Below are 25,291 nucleotides of genomic sequence, written 5' to 3'. Positions count from 1 at the left end.
TTTTTCACTCTCCTCTTTCACTTTCATCAAGAGGCTTTTTAGTTCCTCTTCACTTTCTGCCATAAGGGTGGTGTCATCTGCATATCTGAGGTTATTGATATTTCTCCTGGCAATCTTGATTCCAGCTTGTGCTTCTTCATAAAAAGAATTATTTTTTGCTTTGAAACCCCTTTCCTATCTCAGTGTCATATCCCTTACATTTGCTGCTAGTTTTATGGCCAACTTATTGATTAATATTTTACTTTTAAATCTAAGTGGAGTTTACTGTGTTGTATAGGGAAAAGTCCAGACTCTGTTGAAACATGAAGTTTCTTTGCTTCCTCATAAGAATGTGGAGTTAAAAAATATGATTGAGCCCTTGTTTATGGTAAATGTTTCTCACTCATTGCAGATAAGCTCTCCAGCCCTCCAGCAGGCCATGTGGTGAGTTCAAGGTCCAGTCCAACAGCACAAGGGAATTCACACTAGCCCTGAGCCCTGAAGATGGTGTCACAGTCTTCGGGCCGGCAGGACTCACCTGTGGACCCCTGGGAAGGGGTCAGCGATGACCCAGACGACACTGACAGCTTGCCCAGCCTCCTGGACACTGAGCACCCCTCCTGCCCATCAGACATCAGGTTCACAAGGCACAGAGCTGCCTGGATTAACCCCCCATGTGTGCAGCAACAGCTGCAGGACGCGTCCCCCCAGGTGCTCCCAGTGGGGAACAGAGAGAGCCACACTGCGTCCAAATCTCCCTTGGGAGCTTCACCCTTATCTCTTGGGGACTCCGTGGTGGAGACATCACTGTCGAAGGGCACCGTGGACTCCGTGGGCAGCTCCTCTGCCCGGGGCGCAGCTGGCAATGGCAGTGACTCCGCTGTTACCTCGAAGGAAGAACGGGCAGTGCTCCCAAGACACTGTCCTCACACGTCTCTCATCACCAGCTCCAAGACTGTATCCGGTCCCCCATGTCCTGAGGATGGCAGGGCTTTTTTCAAGCCTTCCCAGCTGACAGCTTCTGCTGATGCAGGTAACTCTAGTTTGGACTTCCACCCTTCCTGTCTGATCTCACACCTGCTCTTGCTTGGGGCTGAGGCTGAGTGTTCCTCATGAGGAAAAGGCTACCGGTTTTCCAGGATGCTCACCAGCCAGGGCACCAGCTCAGTTCCTAACGTCTTTAGCCCAGCCACTGGGAGGGTCACAACTGATGGAGTCAAGAATTCCCTTTCTCCTGAGTCTGCAGGAGAACTCAGTCAATAATCAGTGTCAGCTGTCATCTTAGAGCACCAGAAGCGCTCAGCATTTAGCCTGATGGTGGAAGGTGGTCCCTAGAGAGTGAGCCCCGCTTCACACCAGTGCTCCTGTGGGAGAGGAACACACCTCACCTGTTAGATTTACCTGGACAGAGTGTGACTAGAGAAATAGTAAGGTTTAAAAACAGGAACCACAGTTCCTCCAAACAAGCCAAAACTTTTTTCCAATTAAAACCAAGTCTCCCATTGCTCTAAGGTCAGGCACATATTTCTAAAATGCCAAAATTCTGAAACCCAAGTAATCCATGCCAGATGCCACTCGAGTCAATAAATTAAGCTATTCTTATTATTATGATTTGTGGCTTGCTTAGTTAATTTTAAATATTAATTATTCTATATTCACACTCTGCATTAAATTGTATTTTTGTTGGAATCCTAGTTCAAATAGTCAAGGAAGTTTTTTATTTCAAAGCAATTTAAAAGCTGCCTGTGTGTGTGTGTGTACACTCACGTATATTTATTTCTCATTAGCAGAAACCAGTCCTCTCCCTTTCCTAAGATAGGAGGTTTATTTGTTCTACAAAACTTTTGAAAACTCAAAGATGGTGACAATCTTTAACATACAATTTAAGAATAAGCAGATTCTGGACAATCTTTTCAATGAGCTAACTTGGAGATAAGAACCAAAGTTTGAGCAATATAGCACAGTCTGATGGCATGCGTGCTCAGTAGCTCAGTCTGATTGCAGGCCTTTTTTTCTTTTTCGCTCACCTGCCTGGGTAGTTCTCAGGAAAAAAGTGACTTACAAATTTAGTGGTTGAAAACTGAGAAGTTAGTCTCCTTCTTGATTGTCTCATGGGAGGGTGAGAAGAAAAGAGAGAAAATTGAAGGTCTTCTTTCCCACAGACTACCACCATGACAAGTTATAAAGAGAAGATGATCTTTAGGGCCTAGTGAGCTGCTGCTGCTGTTGCTAAATCCCTGCAGTTGTGTCCGACTCTGTGCGACCCCATAGATAGCAGCCCACCAGGCTCCCCCGTCCCTGGGATTCTCCAGGCAAGATCACTGGAGTGGGTTTCCATTGCCTTCTCCAATGCATGAAAGTGGAAAGTGAAAAGTGAAATTGAAGTCGCTCATTCGTGTCCGACTCCTAGCGACCCCATGGACTGCAGCCCACCAGGCTCCTCCATCCAAGGGATTTTCCAGGGAAGAGCACTGGAGTTGGGGTGCCATTGCCTTCTCCGAGGGTCTAGGGTACCCCTGCCCCAAATAACTTTTTGTGTTCCTGCACAAGAAGTTGTTCTGCAATTTAAAATTATCCTTTCTGGGACTTCCCTAGTGGTTCAGTGGTTACAACTTTCCAGTACAGAGGGAGCAGGTTAAATCTATGCTCAGGAAGCTAAGATCCCACATGCCTCTCATCTTAAAAACAACAACAAAAAAAACATAAAACAGAAGCAGTATTGTAACAAATTCAATACAGACTTTTAAAACATGGTCCACATCAAAGGACATCTGTAAAGAAAAGTAAATAAAATTATCCTTTGTCCCAGAAAGAAAACAAACATACCAGCCCCTTTTGTCCAAAAACAGTGACTCTAGCAATCTAAGTACCTTTAAAAAACCACTCCGTTTTTTTGGCCATCTGTCTTAAACCTGGCGAGGGGATTCATTACACGGGCTTAAGGAAAAGAAGTCCCCGAGTGATCTGGTTCTTTCTTTGGTGTAGGGGCAGCAATGGGCAGAACAGGCATTTGCCATTATGAGGCATTTTCCTGGACCTGCTGCATCTCAAATGGCAGTAGCGGGGGATTTCCTTTCTTAGATTAAATGGGAGGGAAGCACAGCTGAGCCTGTCTGCATTTCCTGAGGCTGTAAGAAACAATTCCTTTTGTTGGCATAGGATTTACACATTTACAGTGCTTCTACATTCCTTAGCTCCTTCAGTTTCCTAATAAAATGACTATCCTAATTCCTAGGATGAGGAAATTTTACTGTAGAGACACAGCTGGTGTGTGGAGAGCTGGAACTGGAAGCCACTGCCTGATTTTTCTCTGCATTTTCCCCTCTATCCTCAGAGTCCCCAAGCCAGGACCTGTAACCAAATGCCACCAGACTTCTGATTTTACAGATAAAGCTGTGTTTTTTTGTTTTTGTTTATAGCTGCTTTCTCAGGGCAATGGCAGAACCGAGTGATCATTGCAGCACGTGCTGTGTGGCCCTCAGGTCCTACATTTACTCCATAACCCTTTCTAGAAAAAGTTTGCCTACCCCAGATGGCTTCTGAAGCTAAGAGGCCCAAAGTTTTCAATGGAACAGGGGAGTTCTCGAACACGAGGCAAGGAAGGGGTTATGTTACTGAGTCCAAACCCACTCTGCCCATCACACAACAGGTCAATTAACTGAGAGATGAGGTGTTGAGGCAAGGACTATGGCTTTATTCAGAAAGCCGGCTGACCCAGAAGATGGCAGACTAATGTCTCAAAATAACCATCTGATCAGGGTCTGGATGCCAGGTTCTTTTATAGAACAGAGATGGGGGAAGGGAGGATGTAAAGTACAAAAGACCATTAATCTTACAAATATCTCCTGGAATGGCCAGCTTCCAGGAAGGAATGTGTTAATTTTTTCCTTCCTATAGCCATCCACTGGTGGACGGGGGTCCTGGACAAAAGGCATTTTGGTTTAACATTCAGGCAGAGGGGCAGGGTTCCCTGAGGCAGGCCATTCATTATGTATGGACAGTATCCTTTTAGTGAACCAAAGCAATAGGGAAGCACAGGTTAAAGCAAAAGAAACAGATCCATCATGGAGTCAGTTTTTCCCTGCAATAGTTGGAGGAATCCTGCTTGCCTGTGTGTTTGCCACCCCAAGAGCTTTGAAGCCGTCAAGGCATCTGTAGCACTCGGTTCTGATTCATCAGGTTGGCACAGCAGCGCTTATGGATGCCACAGAAATGTTTTGCCTTATGTGCTGCAATCAGATATCACATGACAGACCTCATTTTTGTCTTGGTGGCGTTCATTGCCAGTAACGGAGTGGCTTAATAAGGATGCAGAATGGATGAGTCAGCCGAATATAATCTCTGCAGTTTCTTCTTGTTTCTGACTAGGGGAAGATCATTTTAGAGAAGCGGTGCTGACCTTTTTCAGATAGATTTTGTTACTGTAAACAGGAAGTTTTAGGACATTTGCAGTGAGTTGGAGGAATGATCCCGTAATTCTTAACGGTCCTGCTTCCAGACTATTCCTTCTCACCTTCCATCTCCTGTAGGTAGTTTCCATGTTTCTTTTCTCTTTCCCCTCTTTCCTCATTGCTCTCCTCTATTCCTGTGGTTCTCCCGTGCCTTCTCTAAGGATTCCTCTCAAGTTATTCCAGTAGCTTCTTGCAGAAATGATGACCCTCTGCCACCTACAAGGCCTTCCATCAGAGGAGTCTTTCTTCTTGTGTCATCCTATTTTATTCTAGAATTGTGCTAATATTTTAAACATTTGAAAGTCACTCCCTAAAATTGTTTTCGTAGATAAACTTTGAATTTCTTTTTCTCCATTTTTAATAACTTGCTGTATTGGCAGATGCTGTTCAAGTTGGCGGAAGAACTGTTTCCTCAAATTCCTTCTCACCAGAGGCATTCATTCTCCCTGTTGATGTAGAAAAGGTGAACATGGCTTCCTTCTTCTTTTTAAAACCACCAAGAGAGTTAACACTTCAGAGTATGCCTGTTCTGATTTCGGTCTGTAAACTTCACTGGAGGAGGCATGGCAAATAAGTTTCATTTCAACATTTGACTGGTAGGGTCTGCCCTCAGCTGGGAAATTTTCCATGATTGGTGAGTAATGTCTGCCATTGCAGCACCACCAATCTAGGGTTTAATATCACAGGAAATTCAACTTGCGTCATCTTTTGGTTGCAGTGGGCTAAATCTTCCACCTCTGGAAGATATGGGCTATTCTTGATGTAATGACCTATGATAACACAGTGAAATAAATATATGTCTATGCATTAACTTCACTTAAATATAACTTCTTGATTTTTCAATCTAATACACCCTCAGTCGGGGGGGGGGGGGTAGGGGGAAACCAAGTTGATTATGCTTGTGAGAATTTTAACTGATCATCTTTGCCTCTGCAGGAAAATGCCCACTTTTACGTTGCAGATATGATTATATCAGTCATGGAGAAAATGAAGTGTAATATTCTAAGTCAGCAGCACACAGAGACCTGGAGTACCGAGGAGGCCGGCAGGTCACTCGGCAATGATCAGGCGGACTTGGAAGGGACCTTTTATACCCACGTAAAGCAGGAATCTGGGTCTTCCGCTTCGTCTGACAGTGGCTATGAAGGTGAGTGGTGGGGGGGTGCAAATATGAGGAAGCTTTCTGCTGTATTCTCCCCACACATCTGCCAAACCCTGTCCTTCTGGAGTAACCCGATGATCCCCGCCATTTCTGCCACTTGGCTTGGAATTGGTCATCATGTGCCACTCAGTTGTGCAATCCACCTGCTTTTTCTTAGGCTCCATCCTGCTTTCCTCTTCCTCTGTCTTGTCACCCAGCATTCCTCTTCTTTATACTGGCTTCCTTCCCCACGTTGTTCTCTTTCATTCATCCTGGTAACAAGGAGTCCGTGATGCACTGGGTATCCGCAGATGTTGGGGATCCACAGGTAGGGCTTTGCCTGAACTACTTTGTGAATATGTGTTGAATCATGTTTAACTGAATTTAAAAAAAATGTTAATATATTAAATAAAAATTTAAAATATTTCTACCACCCAGATAAAAATTTGATCTTTTCTCAAGTATCACCCTTGTGACATTTATGGTCATAGAGGTTACTTCATGAGGTAGAGCAGAGTTCAGCAAATTGCAGCTTGATCCAGACAGTGTTAAAAAGGCAAGCAAACAACTGCGCAGTATCAGCACGCACCTCACATGGGGTGAGCAATGCTTGCTGGAACTTTACCAGTTATATATACTTTTGTGCCTGTACCAGGTTGTAAAGTAAATTGTATGTTACTGCTGATCATGATCAAAAGAGTGTAAGAAACACAGAAGTGGGTGAAACTGCCCCCATTTAACCCAGGAGGAAACCAAAGTTGAGAAATTGATATCCCCCAGCTAGAACGGTTTATCAGTGATCACATTTTTTCAGTGAGGGTGTTTCTTGAAGTAACAGCATGATTTGCAAAGTCTTCTCCCAGTTATTTGGCATTTAGGTGGCTTTCAATATTTTAACACTTTAAATGGATTTTAAAACTCCTTTGTGATCACAACCTTCCTTTTTCACTTTTTTTTCTCTGTGTGTGAAGACGTTCTTAGGCTAATCCTCCAAACTGGTATTAGGGATAGAAAAGCATGAACATATTTGTATTCGTGTCTTGGAGGTCCTGTAGCAAAATACTACAAATTAGGTGGCGTAAGACGGCAGAAATGGGTCCTTTCACAGTCATGGAGGTCACAGGTCGGCTTGGAGTTGTCTGGACGCTTGGTTCCTTCTAGAGGCTTTGAGGGAGAATTTTTATCCCTGCCTGTCTCCAGACTCTGGGCAGTCGCTACTGCTCCTGGCTTGTAGAGCGTCCCTCCAGTCCTCCATGTTCACAGGATGTTTGGTCTCTGAGTATCCGTGTCTGTGTACAGACTTCCGGAACTCTTTTTACAACATCACTCACATTGCCTCTAGGACTCACCCTGATCCAGCGTGACCGCAGCTTAACTTGATTACAATGACCCTATTTCCATATGAGGTCATGTTCACAGGCACTGGGTAGGGGGCATTTAGGGGAACAGATTCAACCTAGTGGGCTCCCCAGGTGGCTCAGTGGTAAAGCATCTGCCTGCCAATGCAGGAGACACAGGAGACATGGGTTTGATACCTACTCCAGTTACTCTTGCCTGGGAAATGCCATGGTGGGCTGCAGTCCATGGGGTCACGAAGAGCTGGACACCACTGAGTGAGTGAGCACGCACACTCAACCTAGGACAGAGTTCGTGTCACCTGTACTCTTTTCCTTACTGTGAACACCAACAACAAAACATTGTTTCTCCTGTCTCTTCCGTTTGTTAAACTTTGTCTTGTGGAAATTTCCAAACTTCCATGGAAGTAGGTAGAACACTCCTATGGACCCCAATAGACTCATCAGTCTGTTTCACTTAATCTTGTGAACATAAGAACAACACAAAAATAGCTCCCTGCCCTTTTTATTTTAATTGGAGGATAAGTACTGTACAATGTTATGATGCTTTTTGCCATGCATCAACATGAATCGGTCCCAGGTATACATGTGTCCCCACCATCCTGAACTCCCCTCCCACCTCCCTCCTCACCCCCTGACCTCTCTAATTATTGCAGCTGAATTTTAAAAATTCTTTTCAAGTCAACTCAGCCCTTTCATTCCTCCTTTTCAGTTTAGCCGGGTGTTGCAGGTTGGACAGTCATTTTTTCTTCTTCCTTTCTTCCTCTAGGTTGCGCTGTGTTACAGGTCAGCCCAGTGGTTGAAACACCTGCTTTCTCTGAGGTGACGGAAGAGGACTGCAAATGTGACTTCGATGACTTTGTTTTCGTAGGTGAGATTTGGAAACTCATGGGCCGTGATGGAGGCACCCTCCCCCACACACCTGATGACAGGCATCACACACAATATGTGATAGTGTCATTCATGGAAACCCCTCCCCAAATCAGATTGTGTCCCTGATATTAAAAAAAATGTGATGTCTTGATATTAATCTCTCATCTCGTGTAGGTTTGAATGCAAAAGCAGATACCATTAGGGTCTGATATCTGTTTGGCCCTCTCCATTATATTTTGGTGAAATTTCAGATAAGCATATTTTAAAATCCCATCTGTAGCCTCATAATAGCTGTTGTTTTATAACAGAAATGCAAAAGAACCTGAAGGATGGCGATCTGAAATGATTGGTCCTTTCTGAGATGTAGGCAGCTAGTTTTGTTTTCGTATCATATTGACTATGGTTAAGAGAAACAGACTAAAAGCCCTCCATTCCCTTTTCTTCAATTTTCCCACAGAACTTGGAGATTTCAGCAATACCACAGTGCCCTGTGGATGTTCCTCCGACACCTCTAAGAGGTATCTACCTCCCACTTTCATCAGCACACAGACCCCTGGGCCATCACACCAGGCCTCAAATTCAGCCAGTTCCGATAACAGGGATCACTGTTTAGAAGTGAAACAATCACCACGGAAGTTTCTACAGTGTTTCTAGAGTGTTTGAAAGACTTCTGTACACATTCTCATTTAATCCTCCTGGGTGGTATGGGCAGGGGTTTTAAACCCAATTTGATGGGTGTAGAAACTGAGGTTCAGATGAGAAGTGCTTCTGGACACCATGCTGTTAAATAGCAGCGGGGGAACTCCAACTCGCTTCCCAGTTTGCTCAGTAGAGAAGAATCTGCCTGCCAATGCAGGAGACGTGGGTTCAGTCCCTGGGTGGGGAAGATCCCCTGGAGAAAGAAATGGCAACCCACTCCAGTATTCTTGCCTAGGAAATCCCATGGACGGAGGAGCCTGCTGGGCTGCAGTCCATGGGGGCACAAAAGACAGGGCTTGAACCCAGGTCTTCTGACTTGAAACCTGGTCCTCTTCTCACCACCCCTCCCCACCTTGGTACCCTCAATAAACACAAGCTGCTGTGTGGGACGTGGAGGGATTGAGTTAAGTAAGATGACCACTGGGGCGTGGTTGATGCACACATGGTCTGCCATGTGTCACCTCCTCTGCTTTTTTTGAGGGGGGAGGGGAAATAGTTAAAAACCCTCAGCAAAAGACCCTTAACACACTTTTTATGAAAATAATTTTCCATGTTTGCATCTCTTACATTGCAGTGTCATTCATGAGCCAAACTTCAATTCTGCTGAGCTAACAGCCAAAGAGTTATACCGCGTATTCAAGAAATGCTGGATGCTGGCAGAAGTTCATTATCAGCTGGCAGGCTCTCTCGATGCAGCTGGCTCCATAGTAAGTCTCAACAGAATTTGATCTTCAGTTCTTAAATTCTCATTTTGCCTGCTTCCACATCAGAGGTTTATGTGTTTCCTTGTATGGCTGCTGGGCGTTAGGGGAGACTCGAAAAGAAGGATGAATCTGATGTTTATTGGGCATTTGTAATGCACCAGGGCCTGTGCTCAGCAATTCATGTCTTAATCCTCACATATCTCCTGTGAGGTAGATGCTATTGTTAATTTAATTTAATTGATTTACTCGTTTATTTATGGCTGTGCTGGGTCTTCATTGCTAGGCACAGGTTCTTCTCTACTTGTGGTAAGCCAGGGCTAATGCAAGGGCCTCTCATTGCAGTGGCTTCTCTCGTTGCAGCGCATGGGCTCAGCAGTTGTAGCTCACAGGCTTAGTTGCCCTGCGGCATGTGGAATCTTCCCGGACCAGGGATCAAACCCATGTGCCATGCGTTGGCAGGTGGATTCTTAACCACTAGACCACATGGAAGCCTGTTATTTTAAGTTTAGGTGTTAGTTGCAGACCCTCAGCAGGGCTGCTCAGTGGTAGAGCAGGAGTCGAGCCCCCAGGCTGCCTCATTTGAAAGTCCAGGCTGGTCCCCTTGTGGAGCCCTCTGCCCTCCAAACAGGCAGCTCACTGCAGGCAGAGGATGGGGTGGCAGAGGCTGTAATCGGGTAGGAGAGAAAGCACGCCGGAAGTGCAGGGGAGGCGGTGTTCCACGTCATCAGGGGAACCTGGAAAGGCTGAATGGAGATCTCAGGACTTGAGCCAAGTATCAGGCCAGGCAGAACTGTAGCAGGTCAGGTAGGAGTGCATGAAGGGCACTCTTGGCAAAGGAGCAGCTGGAGTAAAAATGACTGGGAGGTGCCTGGTGCTTCTGGGTTTTGGTTCTTTTGGCTGCGTCATCTTAGTTCCCTGACCAGGGATCGAACCCTTGCCCCCTGCAGTAGAAGCACAGAGTCTTCACCACTGGACCACTGGGAAAGTCCCCATGGTGTGTTGAGCAGAGTCATTTGATGTAGTTGGAGAACATGTTTGTGGGTAGTGGGGTATGTTTGGGGGAGGGTTCATCTTAATCTTCCTGGGAAATAAGGCTCAAAAGCGGCCAAACTGTGGAGATGTAGACGGTAATCGGAGAAGTCTTGATTTTAGATGCTAAAAGGAAAGTTTCATGGTCAGAGGTGGGGGTGGTGTCTGCACCTGTACAAGCTGGGCAGTGTCTGCAGAGAACAATTCCTGGAGAAGGGGATTCAGATCCACAGCGTCTGTCAGCTATTGACTAGGCAGGGTGAGGCTTCGGCTTCTGCTAGGCAGGAAGGCATTCCAGTTCACACTGACCTACTTACAGTAATTCGCAGTCTGGAAACAAAAGAACTAACTAAAAATACCGAGCAGAGTGATCTCAGCTGGGTGGCGTCTGAAGCAGTTCTCCTGCAGAGGGTTTTAGACACGGAGACGGCTCTGGCCAGGTTCTGTTATTCACTTAAAAGCAGTTTTTATTTTTCAAGGTAAAGGTTAATGTTGAGAATACATCTGAACGTTTCTTTGGTTTCAGTTCCTGAAATGTGCTTGTTTAAGTTGCTCCTGAATCCTCTTCTGGGTTATTTATGCAGGTCGTAAATGAAGAGCAGGTCCAGAAAGACTTTGAATCCAGCACAGATGTCGTCCAGGAAATTAAACTGAAGTCGAGGATCAGAGGGACTGGAGACTGGGCGCCCCCTAGGTTTCAAATCATATTTAATGTTCATCCACCACTCAAGTAAGTCTAGGTTGCTGCTTGGACCACCAGTCCAGTTAAAACAAAAGTTGTGGTGCGTTCCTTCTGTCTCTTCATGGAGATGGGTGAAGGCAAAAAATAAAACACCAAGGGACAAAGGAAAATTTGTTTTAGGAAAAAGAAATTTGGGCACATTTTTCTGACTTAGCTTTCTCGGCACCCCATTTATAGTGGGCTTTTGGTCTCTAAGTTTTGACACGTTGAGAACGTAACTATGTTTCCTTAACTGTGAACATTACATAACAATTGGAAAGTAAACAGGCTGATATTAAGTGGCTAATGGTGAACCTTAAAAATATCATACAGTAATTTTAAGACTAGACCACTATTTTCCAGGGCAATGTGAAATAAAAAGTCAGTGAATTCATTTTTTTAAAGGAAAATTCCATCTTGAGGAGAGCTCTTGTAGTTAGAAAACGTGACAGAATGCAAATGAAATCATCTCTGTTCTCTAAGAAGTAATACAATTCTAAAAGACAAACAAATAAGATGGTGCAAAAAGGATATAGATATATATAAATATATACAATAATTTAAAGTAGTGCTGTGCTGAGTTGCTCAGTCATGTCTGACTCTTTGTGACCCCATGGACTGTAGCCTGCCAGGCTCCTCTGTCCATGGAATTTTCCAGGCAAGAACACTGGAGTGGGTTGCCATTTCCTCCTCCAGGGGATCTTCCTGACCCAGGGATGGAACCTGCATCTCCTGCATTGGCAGGTGGGTTCTTTACCACTGAGTCACCTGGGAATCCCATAATTTAAAGTAGTAGTTTATTTATTCTGAGAGTATATGACATTGTAGACAAAAGGATATATTAACCAAATGCATTTTTTTTTCATTTCTCTTGGTTGGTATTTAATACAGTGTGCAAACTGCAGAAGGGGCTGGCAATTGTCATTGCCAGTGCCCCACAGAGGTGCCGTATATTCTTTTTTCCTCTTGGGAGAGTATGAGGAAGTTCTCTGGGGCTGCTTAGGGAGAAGAGTTCCCTCTCCAAGCCTTAGGTGGGGTCACTTCCCTTGACGTGGATTGTCTTTCCTCTGGGATTTTTCTGGGTTCTCTCTAAAGCACACGCATTTTTTTTTTTTTTTACCACGCACACATATTTTTACCATGCATTTTTACTTTGGCCATTTTTGCTGACCTTAAACTGTATTAAAGTGTTACAACTTTCTCCATATTGCCAAATCCCATATGGAATTGCAACACAAACAGTTAAATAGAAAACACTTCAATATTCTATCTATCACCAGAAATCTTTGACAGCATTGTCTTACAATACCTCATATTCATCTAAATGTCCCTGGATCCATTTGTGAACTTCCCAAGCAAGTTTGGGGATGGTGTCTTGTCCCCCTGAACCTCCTCCCATGTATTATATGCTAGTTCTCTCAGGAGCGAGAACTCTGTGATGCCCCATAAGAAGTCTCTAAAGACTCTTTGGTGGAATGGTTATTTGTGATACTGACTTCTGCTTTGGTGGAAAGCTGGAAAGCTCTGTTCTTGGGAAAGAAAAATTCTGTTTCTTTCCCAAATGAAAAAATGATAAAATTAAGCCCTCAAGCTAAGAAGAACATCCCCATGTTAATTTCTCTTCCAATCAGTGAAAAACGCTCCGTTGGCCTTTTCTGAAATATAACTCTTATCATTTTCTGTCCTCAGGAGGGATCTCGTAGTAATAGCCCAAAATTTTTTCTGTGCTGGCTGTGGAACTCCAATAGAACCTAGTAAGTATGGATATTGGGTTGCTTACTTATTAGGCAACGACATTTTTACCTTAAAGCATAAATATTGGTATATTCATTTCTCTCAAGTACATGCAAGACAATATACACAGCAACAAATCTTTTGTTCAACAGTGATTTGATTAATAAGCATATGAATGAAATTTACATAATTTTATACTCATACTCTTACATTTTTAAATATCATAAGTAAAAAAGCCCCCCAAATAACCAATTTCAGATTTCCTATTTATCTCTCTATACATCCAAAGAAAGTTGAGCAGTTTGCATCATTATTTTTTTAATATTTTTTAATTGTCATGAAAATCACATAATATAAAACATACTCTTGTTGTTGTTCAGTCGCTAAATCCTGTCCAGCTCTTAGCGACTCCATGGACTGAATTATGCCAATCTTCCCTGTCCTTCACTATCTCCCTGAGTTTGCTCAGATTCATGTCCATTGGGTCAGTGATGCTTTCTAACCATCTCATCCTCTGCCACCCTCTTCTCCTTTAACCTTCAAACTTTCCCAGCATCAGGGTCTTTTCCAATGAGTCAGCTCTTCACATCAGGTAGCCAAAGTATTGGAGCTTCAGCATCAGTCCTTCCAATGAATATTCAGGGTTGATTTCCTTTAGGATGGACTGTTTGGATCTCCTTGCTGTCCAAGGGACTCTCAAGAGTCTTCTCCAACACCACAATTCAAAGGCATCGATTCTTCAGCACTCAGCTTTCTTTATGGTCTAACTCTCACATCCATGCATCACTAGTCCATCCACATTAGTCATGTATGGATAAAACATACTATTTTAACCATATTTAATGGTATAGTTCAGTGGCACTAAGTATATTCACACTGTTGTGCAACTCTCACCACCACTCATCTCCCAAACTGTTCACCTTCCTAAACTGAAACTCTGTCCCCATTACACTGTCCCCATTCCCCCTTCCCACCTCCTATCCCCCAGCCCCTGGCATCTACCAATGTACTTTCTGACTCTATGAATTTGACTTTTCTTGGTACCTCACGTAAGTACAATCAAATAGTATTTGTCTGCACTTCATGTATATTGTAAGCTGAAGCTGAAACTCCAATACTTGGGCCATCTGATGCAAAGAACTGACTCATTGGAAAAGACCCCGATGCTGGGAAAGATTGAAGGCAGGAGGAGAAGGGGACGACAGAGGATGAGATGGTTGGAAGGCATCACCAACTCAATGGACATGAGTTTGAACAAGCTCCGGGAGTTGGGAGTTGGTGAAGCACAGGGAAACCTGGCATGCTGCAGTCCATGGGGTCACAAAGAGCTGGACATGACTGAGCGACTGAACTGAATGTATATTGGAATACATATTTAAGGTTAACTTAATGTATGTCCTACAAATAGACTATACCTTCTTTTTGGGGGGTTGGAGATTGGGATTGACGTATGTATACAACTATAAATGAAGTACATGACTAGTGAGAACCTAGTGTATAGCACAGAAAGGGGGACATGTATTGTTTTTATGAGCGATGCCCACAATGAGAAGTTGTTATAGTCATTTCATAACACTGCCCTCTCTTTGGTGAAGAGGCCACTGTGACCTGCACTGTGACTGCCCATTCCTTTCCGACTCTCATCTCCCAGCTCTTGCCCCATTGGGCATTGAGCTCAAGCCACATGGCCTCCCTGCTGGTCCTTGAAGGTGACAGGATCACTCCTGACTCAGCGATTTGTCAGGATCTGTGCTTCTCTCTCCCTGGAGTGCCCTCCCCTGGACACGCCCCACCCCACCAGGGCCAGTTCCCTTCCTTCCTTCCCATCTGCACTCTCAGGTCTTCCTTAGCTGCCCTATTGAAACTCCACCTCATCACCCTCTTGGCCACAAACACACACATACACTTGATATTCCCCTTCCTTTTTGTTTTTATTCAAGTCCTCATCTCCCTAAAATACTCTGTCTTATTGATTTTTCGTACTATTATCTGTCTCTCACTAGATTCTAAGTTCCATGAGGACAGATACATGGTTTCTTTTTAATTGACTTATTAAAGTATACTTGCTTTACAGTCTTATGTTACTTTCTGCTGTACAGCACAGTGAATCTGTTATATATTTACATATATCCCCTCTTTTTGGAATTTCCTTCCCATTTAGGTCACCACAGAGCACTGAATAGAGTTCTCTGGGCTATACAATAGGTTCTCATTAGTTACCTCTTATATACATATTACCAATATTTGGTCTGTGTTATCCATTGCTTTATCTCCTGCTCCTACAAGTATGCCTGGCACACAGTTGGGACTTGAAAGATATTTGTTAAATGATTGGATGGCTTACCTAGGACCTAACCAGACTCCTCTGAGAAAGTTTGAGGGAGTGGCCTGAAGGCCTAGAACATCAGGTTTCATCCAATCAGAAAGGCGAGTTGCCCAGTTGAGAGTGGGAATCACTTATTTTGCTGTGAGAGCATCCATAGGTCTGACCTGTGGAAGCCTGCTGCTAAGTCACTTCAGTCGTGTCCGACTCTGTGCTACCCCATAGACAGCAGCCCACCAGGCTCCCCGTCCCTGGGATTCTCCAGGCAAGAACACTGGAGTGGGTTGCCATTTCCTTCTCCAATGCATGAAAGTGAAAAGAGAAAGTGAAGTCGCTCAGTCGTGTCCGACCCTCAGCGACCCCATGGACTGCAGCCTTCCAGGCTCCTCCGTCCATGGGATTTTCCAGGCAAGAGTACTGGAGTGGGGTGCCATTGCCTTCTCTGTGTGGAAGCCTAGGAAGAGAAGATTTGCTGTAAAGGGTTCCCTTGGCCTTCGATAGGTGTTCTGGGATGGAGTAAGACTTTGAGCATCTCCACCTTAAGAAATAAAAGCAAAAAGCATAAATCCATCTGAACTTCCTTCTGCCATGCCTGACATGCATCACAGTTGGAAGCGGTTTTCTTTCAATGACTCATCTTCCCAGCTAAAGTCTAGTGGGGACCATATCTCTCTGGCTAACCACTGTATCCTGGTGCCTCAGTAAATATTGAATGTATGAGTCTGAAACTGTGAAGATGTGTGACCATGATTCCACCAACTGTTAAAGTACCTCCCAGAGTTTGTTCAGATGTGAAGACGTAGGTGTGCAGTGTTGATTGGAATGTGGTCCTTCCCTCATGGAGCTTGCTGACAGGATGTCATCAGCCAAGTAAATAACTGGGTGATACTTTCAATGAAAGAGAAAGTCAAGAATGCTATGGTTTTTATAGCCAGGGAACTTAATCCAGGTTTATTGGCTTGGGAGTGGAAGGGCTGTTTTGGTGGCTTCAGGACAATTAGCCTGAAGAGATTCGGGCTTGTCAGTCTTCCTGCCAAGTAGGAGGTTGGGTCTGAACTCCCACCAAATGCTCAGACCTTGAATCTCGTGTTCTGTTGGCCAGGTGTCAGTTTAAAGGCCCATCTTCCAAATCCAGGAGTGCTGGAGGGAGGGTTCTCTTTTCCAACATCCGTTCCACAGAAGTGAAGCTCATGACTCAGGGCCTCCAGTGTCTGCTGTTCTCCCCAGCATGGCTCCAGCAGCATGAGGACAGCCATCTTGAGTCTTGGGCCGGCGTTGGAGGCAAGGGCGGGGCGCGGGTGGGTTTCCGGCCTCAGGTGACCCGGTGCTCATCGTCCTGTGCACCCCGGCAGAGTTCGTGAAGCGGCTCCGGTATTGCGAATACCTGGGGAAGTACTTCTGCGACTGCTGCCACTCGTACTCGGAGTCCTGCATTCCCGCCCGGATCCTCAGGATGTGGGACTTCCGGAAGTACTACGTCAGCAACTTCTCCAAACGCCTGCTGGACCACATATGGCATGAGCCGATCTTCAACCTGGTGCACGTCAGCCACGGCCTGTACACCAAGGCCAAGGAACTGGACAGAGTGAGGGTGAGCAGCCGCCTTTCCTGGGGGAGGGAGTCCAGCGGCCTAAAGGGCCCTGCGGCAGTAAGTGGACGTCTTCCCCGGCTCCAGGGATCCAGACAGACCCTTTAAGGGGCAGACTTGCCATCCAGCAGCTGGAGCTTATGCTTCAGAGACCTTCTCCTGCTTCGGCTCTTTTCAAAGCCCCATACCCAAGTCTTACCTTTATGCCTAGCTTTGTTTGTACCTAGCTTTTGAATTTTATTGTCTTTTAAATGGGGCTTCCCTGCTGGCTCAGTCAGTAATGAATCTGCCTGCATTCTTAGAGACCAGGTTAGATCCCTGGGTTGAGAAGATCCCCTGGAGAAGGAAATGTCAACCCCGTCCCAGTATTCTTGCTTGGAAAAACCCAGGGATAGAGGAGCCTACTGGGCTACTGTCCATGGGGTTGCGAGGATGGGACACAACTTAGCAACTCAACCACCGCTGTCTTTTAAAGAAAAATTGTGTGTGTTTAAGGGTACCTGATGACTGGATGTATATATATACACACAGTGAAATGATTGATAGTCAAGCTAATTAACATATCCATCCCCTCACAGGGTTACCTGTCTGTGTATGTGATGAGAACATCTGAAACCTACTCTCCTAGCAAATTTCCAGTTTTTAATACAGTCTCGTGAATTATAGTCATCATGCTGTACATGAGATCTCTAGACTTATCCTTATTGTTTAGCTGTTGTTCAGTTGCTAAGTCGCGTCCAACTCCTTCGTGACCCCATGGTCGTATCCTAGGTAACTGTAACTCTGTGTCCTGGACCAATTATCTCCCCATTTCCCCAGCTCCTCAGGCCAGGATCCACCCTTATAGTCTGTGCTTTTATGTATTTGACTTTTTTAGATCCCCTGTATAAATGAGATCAGGCAGTTTTTGTCTTTCTGTGTCTGACTTCACTCGCTTGGCATAATGTCCCCCAGGTACATCCATGGTGTCTGCAATCACAGAATCTCCTTCTTTTGTACATAGTTTGGTGTTTTTTAAAAAGAAGGCCCTCAACATTGTGTAAGCTTTAGACTCCCCAAGACCTGGGTCCTTCCTGGGCCCTCTGTAGATCTCTGGACTCAGTCATGGGCCCCTTTATAGACTCTATAGACTGTGCATTATATGCTTTATATATATGCACAGTTGATATGCTTTATTGACTGCGCATTTCAAAGGCTTATTTTCTAGAGTTATAGCATTTCAAGGTTAGAACTAACATTTAATTTTGACTTATGCATTTCCAGTGTTACTTATCACGTTACACTTTCCCCCGCCCCCTGTTTGGTTTCTCACATTAGGAAATCCAGGAGCAGCTATTTCATATCAAGAAGCTATTGAAGACCTGCAGGTTTGCTGAAAGGTACTGCTGCAGGCTGGGCTGGGCTGGGCTGGGCTGGGCTATGAATGGGAGGTCTGATAACCTCCACACTCTTTGTGGTCCATCTCCACCAGTGCAGAGTGATTATCTCATGCCTCTCCTTGGGGATGCAGACACTCTCTTGAATGGTGCTAAACGTTCTTACTCACCACCAGGGAATTTAACATGTTAAGAAGAATGGACCAGTATAAGTATCAAACAACCCTAGCCAGTGGACTTTTATTATTATTATGAAAAAAAAAAAAAGAAAGTGAAAGTCATTCATTGTGTCCAACTTTTGCAACCCCATGGACTGTAGCCCACTAGGCTCCTTTGTCCATGGAATTCTCCAGGCCAGCATACTGGAGTGGGTAGCCTTTCCCTTCTCTAGGGGATTTAAGTTGTGATAAAATACACATAAATTTACCATCCTGACCCTTTTTAAGTGTACAGTTAAGCAATGAGGTACATTCATGTTGGTAGGCAACCATCATCACCATCCATCCACAGAGCTCTTTTCATTTTGTAAAACTGAAACTCTTTACCCACAGTAGTTCTCCATCCTCTGTTCCAGCCTTTGGGAACCACCATTCTCTGTTCTGTCTCTATGATTTTGACTATTCTAAGTACCTCATATGAGTGGAATCATACAGTGTTTATTGTTTTGTGCCCGGGTTTCATGTAGCATCATGTCAAGCTTCACTCACACTGTGGCCTGTGTCAGGATTTCCCTTGAAAGGCGGAGTGATGTTGAATATTCATACATTGTCTGTATATCCCATCTTTTGTTGATTGATCCACCCATCTTGGGTTGCTTTCTTTTGGTTATTGTGACGAGTGCTGCTGTGTTCATGGGTGTACCAGCGCCTTTTAAAACACTATGATAAAGAGGCATGTCAACTTTTATTGGCTGTATTATATTCTGTACTATGATGTGGTATTCATTTAAGTATTTTCCTGTTACTGAACACCTAATACATTTAAAGTATCTTTTGTTATCAAAAAAAAAAAAAATCACACCCAAACACTAAGCTTCAGCTGAATCTCTGACCACATCCATAGGTATGTCCTGAGGATGAGCTTTTGGAGGCCGTGGCCATAAAGGCACAGGCATGAATTCATTTACCAGAGATATTTTTAAGAGGAGGAAAAACAGCTTACTCAAGGAGTTAGGATTATTTGTTATAATAGGTGAGGTCATAGTGTTAGTCTCTCGGTTGTGTCCAGCTCTTTGTGTCCCCATGGTGTGTCCATGGCAGTCTCCAGGCAAGAATACTGGAATGGTTGCTATTCCCTTCTCCAGGGGATCTTTCCGACTCTGGGATTGAATCAGGGTCTCCTGCATTGCAGGTAGATTCTTTAGCACCTGAGCTACCAGTTGGGATTATAGGTTTTTAAAAACTTTTCTCTTTTAAAGCTGCTTTCTGTTTCTGATCCTTATTTAATGATGCACTACTTCTGAATTACATTTCTTGGGGAGCAGCTTGTCCTTTATAATCATTTTGGCCTTGAACTCTACCTCCTGGCTTTGGGGTGAAAAATTAGTTTCTCCTCAGGGCCTCAGTTTTCTCTGTAACATGTAACAACATCCACAGTTCTTACCATCTGCAAAAATGTCTTGAATATCCACTCTGTGCTTCAGATGAAAAAGCCACAGGACACGTGTTCAGAGAGAGTCTGGGGAGGAAGTCAGCATGGAGAGATCTTTGCCAAAGTGCATGCCTGTCACTGGTGCATGTGCTTCTGAGGGCACATGGGGGAGGGGCAGCAAGTAGTTTTTAAGGGACAAGGTGGGAAGGCGGGCAGACAAGGCTTCCTAGGGACAAAGCCAGAGCTTGAAGAGCAAGTCAGAGCAAAAACAAGGGTTCAGGGACCCTCTGGCTGAGAAAATAGTGTGAGCCAGGACCACCCGTTGCTGGGCAGAGAATTAAACTGGGTTTAGCATCCCTAGTATTATCAGTATTGGGCTTTCCTGGTAGCTCAGACGGTAAAGCATCTGCCTACAATGCGGGATACCCGGGTTCGATCCCTGGGTTGGAAAGATCCCCTGGAGAAGGAAATGGCAACCCATTCCAGTATTCTTGCCTGGAAAATCCCATGGACGGAGGAGCCTGGTAGGCTACAGTCCATGGGGTTGCTAAGAGTCGGACACAACTAAGTACCTTCACTCACAGCATCCCTAGAGCATCAAGTTCAGTGTAGGCTTGGGAATGCAGTGCATGGTGATGCTGCTAACTGACATAGGGGGTTCAGAAAGAGATCGGGGGGCTTGGAGAAGATTACCTACAGTTCTGAATGCCCTTGGGACATCCAAGTGCCTTTAAGCAGCCCGCACTTGGATTGTGGTTGTTGCTTAATTGTGTCCGATTCCTTGTGGGACTGCAGCCCGCCAGGCTCCTCTATCGATGAGATTTCCCAGGCAGGAATACTCGAGTGGGTTGCCATTTCCTTCTCCAGGGGATCTTCCCGACTCACTTGGATGCTTGCGTCTTAATATCATGGCTGGACCTGAGGTTTGGGAGTCATAGCATCAATAACTCTTCCTGGGATATCCATCAGTCACACTGATGGACTTAAAATTGAGCTGGAGTTGAATAAAGTGGTCATTATTATCTCAGTACATGTTGTCAGGACTCAAAAACCAAATTTTAAGTTTTCTTTCACTCAAAGTGTACATGGGCAGCTGTCAGAGACACTTTTCTTATTCAGCTTTTTGAAATCATTATTTACGGAATTTTAACTTCCTGGCTTCCAAGCAAAACTTGCAAAACGTAAAGTAGGGAGTTAACTTGTTCCTGGGGCTATTTTTTTTCTTTAAGTTGAAAAACTTCAGTTTTGAGAGCCAGGAAAAAACAAACCCTCTCCCAGTCCCTAGTTCCTGCCCCGACCTGTGTGGGTGGGTTTCTGATTTCCTCTGGTTTTCTCTCCTGAAGCACATTAAAGGAGTTTGAGCAGCTGCCGGGACACTTGACGGAGGCGCTCCACTTGTTCTCCCTGGAGGACATGGTCAAGGTCAAGAAAGGGCTGCTGGTGCCCTTGCTTAAGGAGATTCTGAAAGCTTCCCTTGAGCACGTGGCCAGCTGTGAGGTGAGATCTGCTTCCCCAGCGGGCGTGCCCTGAGCTGTCCTTTCTTCGGCCGATCCTGGCCAAAGATTTGCACTTAGCTCCTTTATCCTCACAAGCTGAGGAAAGTGCCAGCAGCACGTTTCATTGCCGTAGTTTAGTCACTCAGTCGTGTCTGACTCCTTGTGACCTCACGGACTGTAGCCCACCAGGCTCCTCTGTCCATGCGATTTTCCGGGCAAGAGTGGGTTGCCATTTCCTTCTCCAGGGGATCTTCCCAGTCCATGGACTGAACCCACGTCTCCTGCATTAGCAGGCGGGTTCTTTACCACTGAGCCCCCAGGGAAGCCCCTGCACTATTTACAGATGAGTGAAATGAGGTTCAGAGCTGTTCAGTACCAGACCAAGAGTGTCCTGCTGGTATGTAAGCCTGGGCCAAGCGACTGGTCGTCTGAGCGCCCAGCCCGGCGTGTGGCCTCCCTCCATTCTTGTCTGCTCTGATGTGCCAAGTGCAGCCACATAGACTCAGGATCCAGTGGAAACAGGAGTTCTGTGTCTTCACGGACTGATGAATTGCAGGGGAGCTCCCAGAAATAAAATGGGATCATTTAAGAACACGTGTTTAAAATCATGATCTTTCTCTGGTGCCTCAAACTACCTGATGCAGTTGTCCAGACAGAACGGACGCACATTTATTGCTCTGACCCATCCACTGTGGCAGGAGATAGTATTCTGTTCCTTCTAGAGGCTGGAATCACAGACACTTAAAAAACGATGTTTTTGAAACTATATATCATTAGAATGTTTGTATAGTGAAAGGAGATTACCGTCTTGGCTTATAGAATACCAAACTGAAAATTTTCTTTCATCTGGCATAGACAGGCTTTTTAATTGTTACTTGTATCCATGACATTCAGTGGCCTTCTGCAAATATGATATGTGGCTTATGCCTATCTTTTGTCCTGTGCAGTGTTTCATTTTGACTTGTATGAAAATTGCAATTCACAGATTTATATAAACCTTTTAAATGCAGAAACTTGTTACTTCCACAGCCAATTTAGGGGATTTTAGAATAACAAATTTCAGTACCTGGGGCGGGGGAGTGTGGAAATCTGGTGTTTATAGAGTTCTATGAAAGTGGAACCCAGTTTCTCCATTAGGAGAAATGTTACTCATGAAGACTCTCACTTTTGACTCCTATTCTTACAGCTGTGTCAAGGAAAGGGCTTCATTTGTGAATTTTGCCGGAGTACAGCTGTCATTTTCCCATTTCAGACTGAAACGTGTAGAAGATGTTCAGGTATCTTAATACCATAATACCGTAAGCTTAATAGCAATATTATAACATAAGCGCAAAGTTTCTTAACTTAAGCAGAAAATTAACTTAAGCTTGAAACTGAAAGTCGCTCAGTCGTGTCCAACTCTTTGGGACCCCATGGACCCATGGAATTCTCCAGGCCAGAATACTGGAGTGGGTAGCCTTTCCCTTCTCCATGGGATCTTCCCAACCCAGGGATCGAACTCAGGTCTCCTGCATTGCAGGCAGAGTCTTTACCAACTGAGCTATCAAGCTTAATAACAGCTTAATAACTAAAGCATAGTGTTATTTCCTTAAGGTATAATGATGCTAGTGTGTGCTTCTCTGTTGAATTGGAGCTGATAAAGTTTTGGATGCACAGGGAGGAGGTGTGATGGGGCAGGGATAAAGGGTGATGTCTCAGGGAACAGAGTTCAGAGATAGGAGGTGGCCCTGTTTGACCTGTCCCCCAGTTCTTCTACATCAGGGCAAGTTACAGCTGCACCTGTTTTGTAATTGAATCACAGTCAACCCCAAGTTCACTCCAGGGGTCCCCAACCTCTGGGATCTAATGCCTGATGATCTGAGGTGGAGCTGATGCAATAATAATAGAAATAAAATGCACAAAAAATGTAATGCACTTGAATCATCCCCAAACCATCCCCCACCCTGACCCATGGAAAAATTACCTTCCACAAAACTGGTCCCTGGTGCCAAAAGTTTGTGAACCACTGCCCTAGGGTTAGTTCTCAGGCTCCACACCCACGAGGGTACGAAGGCCACAGGACTGGGCCAAGGAAGAAGGCTCGTTGCCATGAAGGCTCAGGGCATCTCTCAGAGAACTATAGAGCTGAGGTGGATTTTCAGCATTTTCCCAAATTAGGGACAGAGAGCCAGCCAGGCCTTTAAACCTCATATTGACCAGTCACTGGATGTGGCCTGCGACTACCAAGGGGACATAACCTTGATCGAGGCAGCTCTCTTTAGTTAGGGCCATTTCCAGAGAAGGGATGTCACCTCCTGAGCCATCAGCCACCAGCCCTCCTGGCACCCATGGTGGATGGTCTTTGACCGGATCTGGGAGGCACTGCAGTCCACTACCCAGGCTCTCTCAGCCTGTTTCACTGGTCCTTATGGCCTTGTTGTTGTTTTTGTTTAGTTGCTAAGTCATGTCTGAGTCTTTGTGACGTCATGGACTGTAGCCTGCCAGGCTCCTCTCTCTATGGGATTCCCCAGGCAAGAATATGGAGCAGGTTGCCATATCCTTCTCCAGGGTATCTTCCCGATCCAGGGATGGAACCCGTGGATTCTTTACCACTGACCCGCCAGGGAGGCCCATCCTCATGATCTTCTGGGGACAAATCCTCTTGTCTTCAAGGGACCTCTTGGCTTTAGGTCCTCTCTCCCCAGGCTGGGGATGAGTGTCTTACATATTTGAGAAACCAGCTACCCATTTGCTGACGGCTCTCCTCCTTGCTTGCAGTGTGCAGAGCTTGCTTTCACAAGCAGTGCTTCCAGTCCTCCAAGTGCCCCCGGTGTGCGAGGATCACAGCGAGGAGAAGACTTCTGGAAAGTCTACCCTCTGCGGCGACATGATGTGCTTGACTATAGCGAGAAAGACCTTGAAACATGCCTTACGATCACATCGCTCATGTCTCCTGTTGATAACATTGTTTTGACTATTGTCTATTAAGAAAAAAGATGACCAATATTCTCTTTATTATATATATTTAATATTTTTGGAGACTGCGGATTCTTTGTTATTAAAAGTAGAGTTGTTACTGGTGCCAAAGAATGCTCAAACAACCGCACAATTGCACTCATCTCACACGCTAGTAAAGTGATGCTCAAAATTCTCCAAGCCAGGCTTCAGCAATACATGAACCATGAACTTCCAGATGTTCAAGCTGATTTTAGAAAAGGCAGAGGAACCAGAGATCAAATTGCCAACATCTGTTGGACTGTTGAAAAAACAAGAGAGTTCCATAAAAACATCTATTTCTGCTTTACTGACTATGCCAAAGCCTTGGACTGTGTGGATCACAATAAACTGTGGAAAATTCTGAAAGAGATGGGAATCCCAGACCACCTGCCCTGCCTCCTGATAAATCTGTATGCAGGTTAGGAAGCAATAGTTAGAACTGAACATGGAACAACAGACTGGTTCCAAATAGGAAGAGGAGTATGTCAAGGCTGTATATTATCACCCTGCTTATTTAACTTATATGCAGAGTACATCATGAGAAACACTGAGATGGATGAAGCACAAGCTGAAATCAAGATTGCCAGGAGAAATATCAATCACCTCAGATATGCAGATGATACCACCCTTATGGCAGAAAGTGAACAACTAAAGACCCTCTTGATGAAAGTGAAAGAGGAGAGTGAAAAAGTTGGCTTAAAGCTTAACATTCAGAAAACTGAGATCATGGCATCTGGTCCTATCGCATCATGGCAAATAGATGGGGAAACAGTGGAAACAGTGGCTGACTTTATTTTTCTGAGGTCCGAAATCACTGCAGATGGTGATTGCAGCCATAAAATTAAAAGACGCTTACTCCTTGGAAGGAAAGTTATGACCAACCTGGACAGCATATTGAAAAGCAGAGACATTACTTTGTCAACAAAGGTCTGCCTAGTCAAGGCTATGGTTTTTCCAGTGGTCATATATGGATGTGAGAGTTGGACTATAAAGAAAGCTGAGCGCCGAAGAATTAATGCTTTTGAACTGTGGTGTTGGAGAAGACTCCTGAGAGTCCCTTGGACTGCAAGGAGATCCAACCAGTCCATCCTAAAGGAAATCAGTCCTGAATATTCATTGGAAGGACTGATGTTGAAGCTGAAACTGCAATATTTTGGCTACCTGATGCAAAGAGCTGACTCATTTGAAAAGACCCTGATGCTGGGAAAGATTGAGGGCAGGAGGAGAAGGGGACGACAGAGGATGAGATGGTTGGA

The 25,291-nt window shown here is 44.9% G+C and overlaps 1 protein-coding gene across 1 annotated transcript; it reads left to right on the top strand.

Annotated features, from left to right (window-relative positions):
* Positions 1 to 483: 483 nt before the first annotated feature.
* RUBCNL (rubicon like autophagy enhancer) lies at positions 484 to 23,929 on the top strand. Its single transcript, XM_052650250.1, has 13 exons — positions 484 to 1,012; positions 4,811 to 4,893; positions 5,367 to 5,577; positions 7,696 to 7,797; positions 8,257 to 8,317; positions 9,073 to 9,205; positions 10,816 to 10,961; positions 12,642 to 12,706; positions 16,362 to 16,600; positions 17,915 to 17,976; positions 20,907 to 21,060; positions 22,246 to 22,336; positions 23,817 to 23,929. Exons 1-13 carry the CDS (start codon positions 484 to 486, stop codon positions 23,927 to 23,929), a joined length of 1,989 nt encoding a protein of 662 aa, XP_052506210.1.
* Positions 23,930 to 25,291: the final 1,362 nt, after the last annotated feature.

The sequence above is a fragment of the Budorcas taxicolor genome, chromosome 12, assembly GCF_023091745.1.
Source record: "Budorcas taxicolor isolate Tak-1 chromosome 12, Takin1.1, whole genome shotgun sequence".
Classification (NCBI taxonomy): domain Eukaryota; kingdom Metazoa; phylum Chordata; class Mammalia; order Artiodactyla; family Bovidae; genus Budorcas; species Budorcas taxicolor.
This window is presented reverse-complemented; position numbering and strand designations above follow the sequence as displayed.

Coding starts and splice junctions, on each gene's coding strand:
- RUBCNL (XM_052650250.1), top strand. CDS start 484: ATGGTGTCACAGTCTTCGGGCCGGCAGGACTCACCTGTGGACCCCTGG. Junction 8,318..9,072: donor TCCTCCGACACCTCTAAGAG/GTATCTACCTCC, acceptor CTTACATTGCAG/TGTCATTCATGAGCCAAACT. Junction 17,977..20,906: donor ACCTGCAGGTTTGCTGAAAG/GTACTGCTGCAG, acceptor TCTCTCCTGAAG/CACATTAAAGGAGTTTGAGC.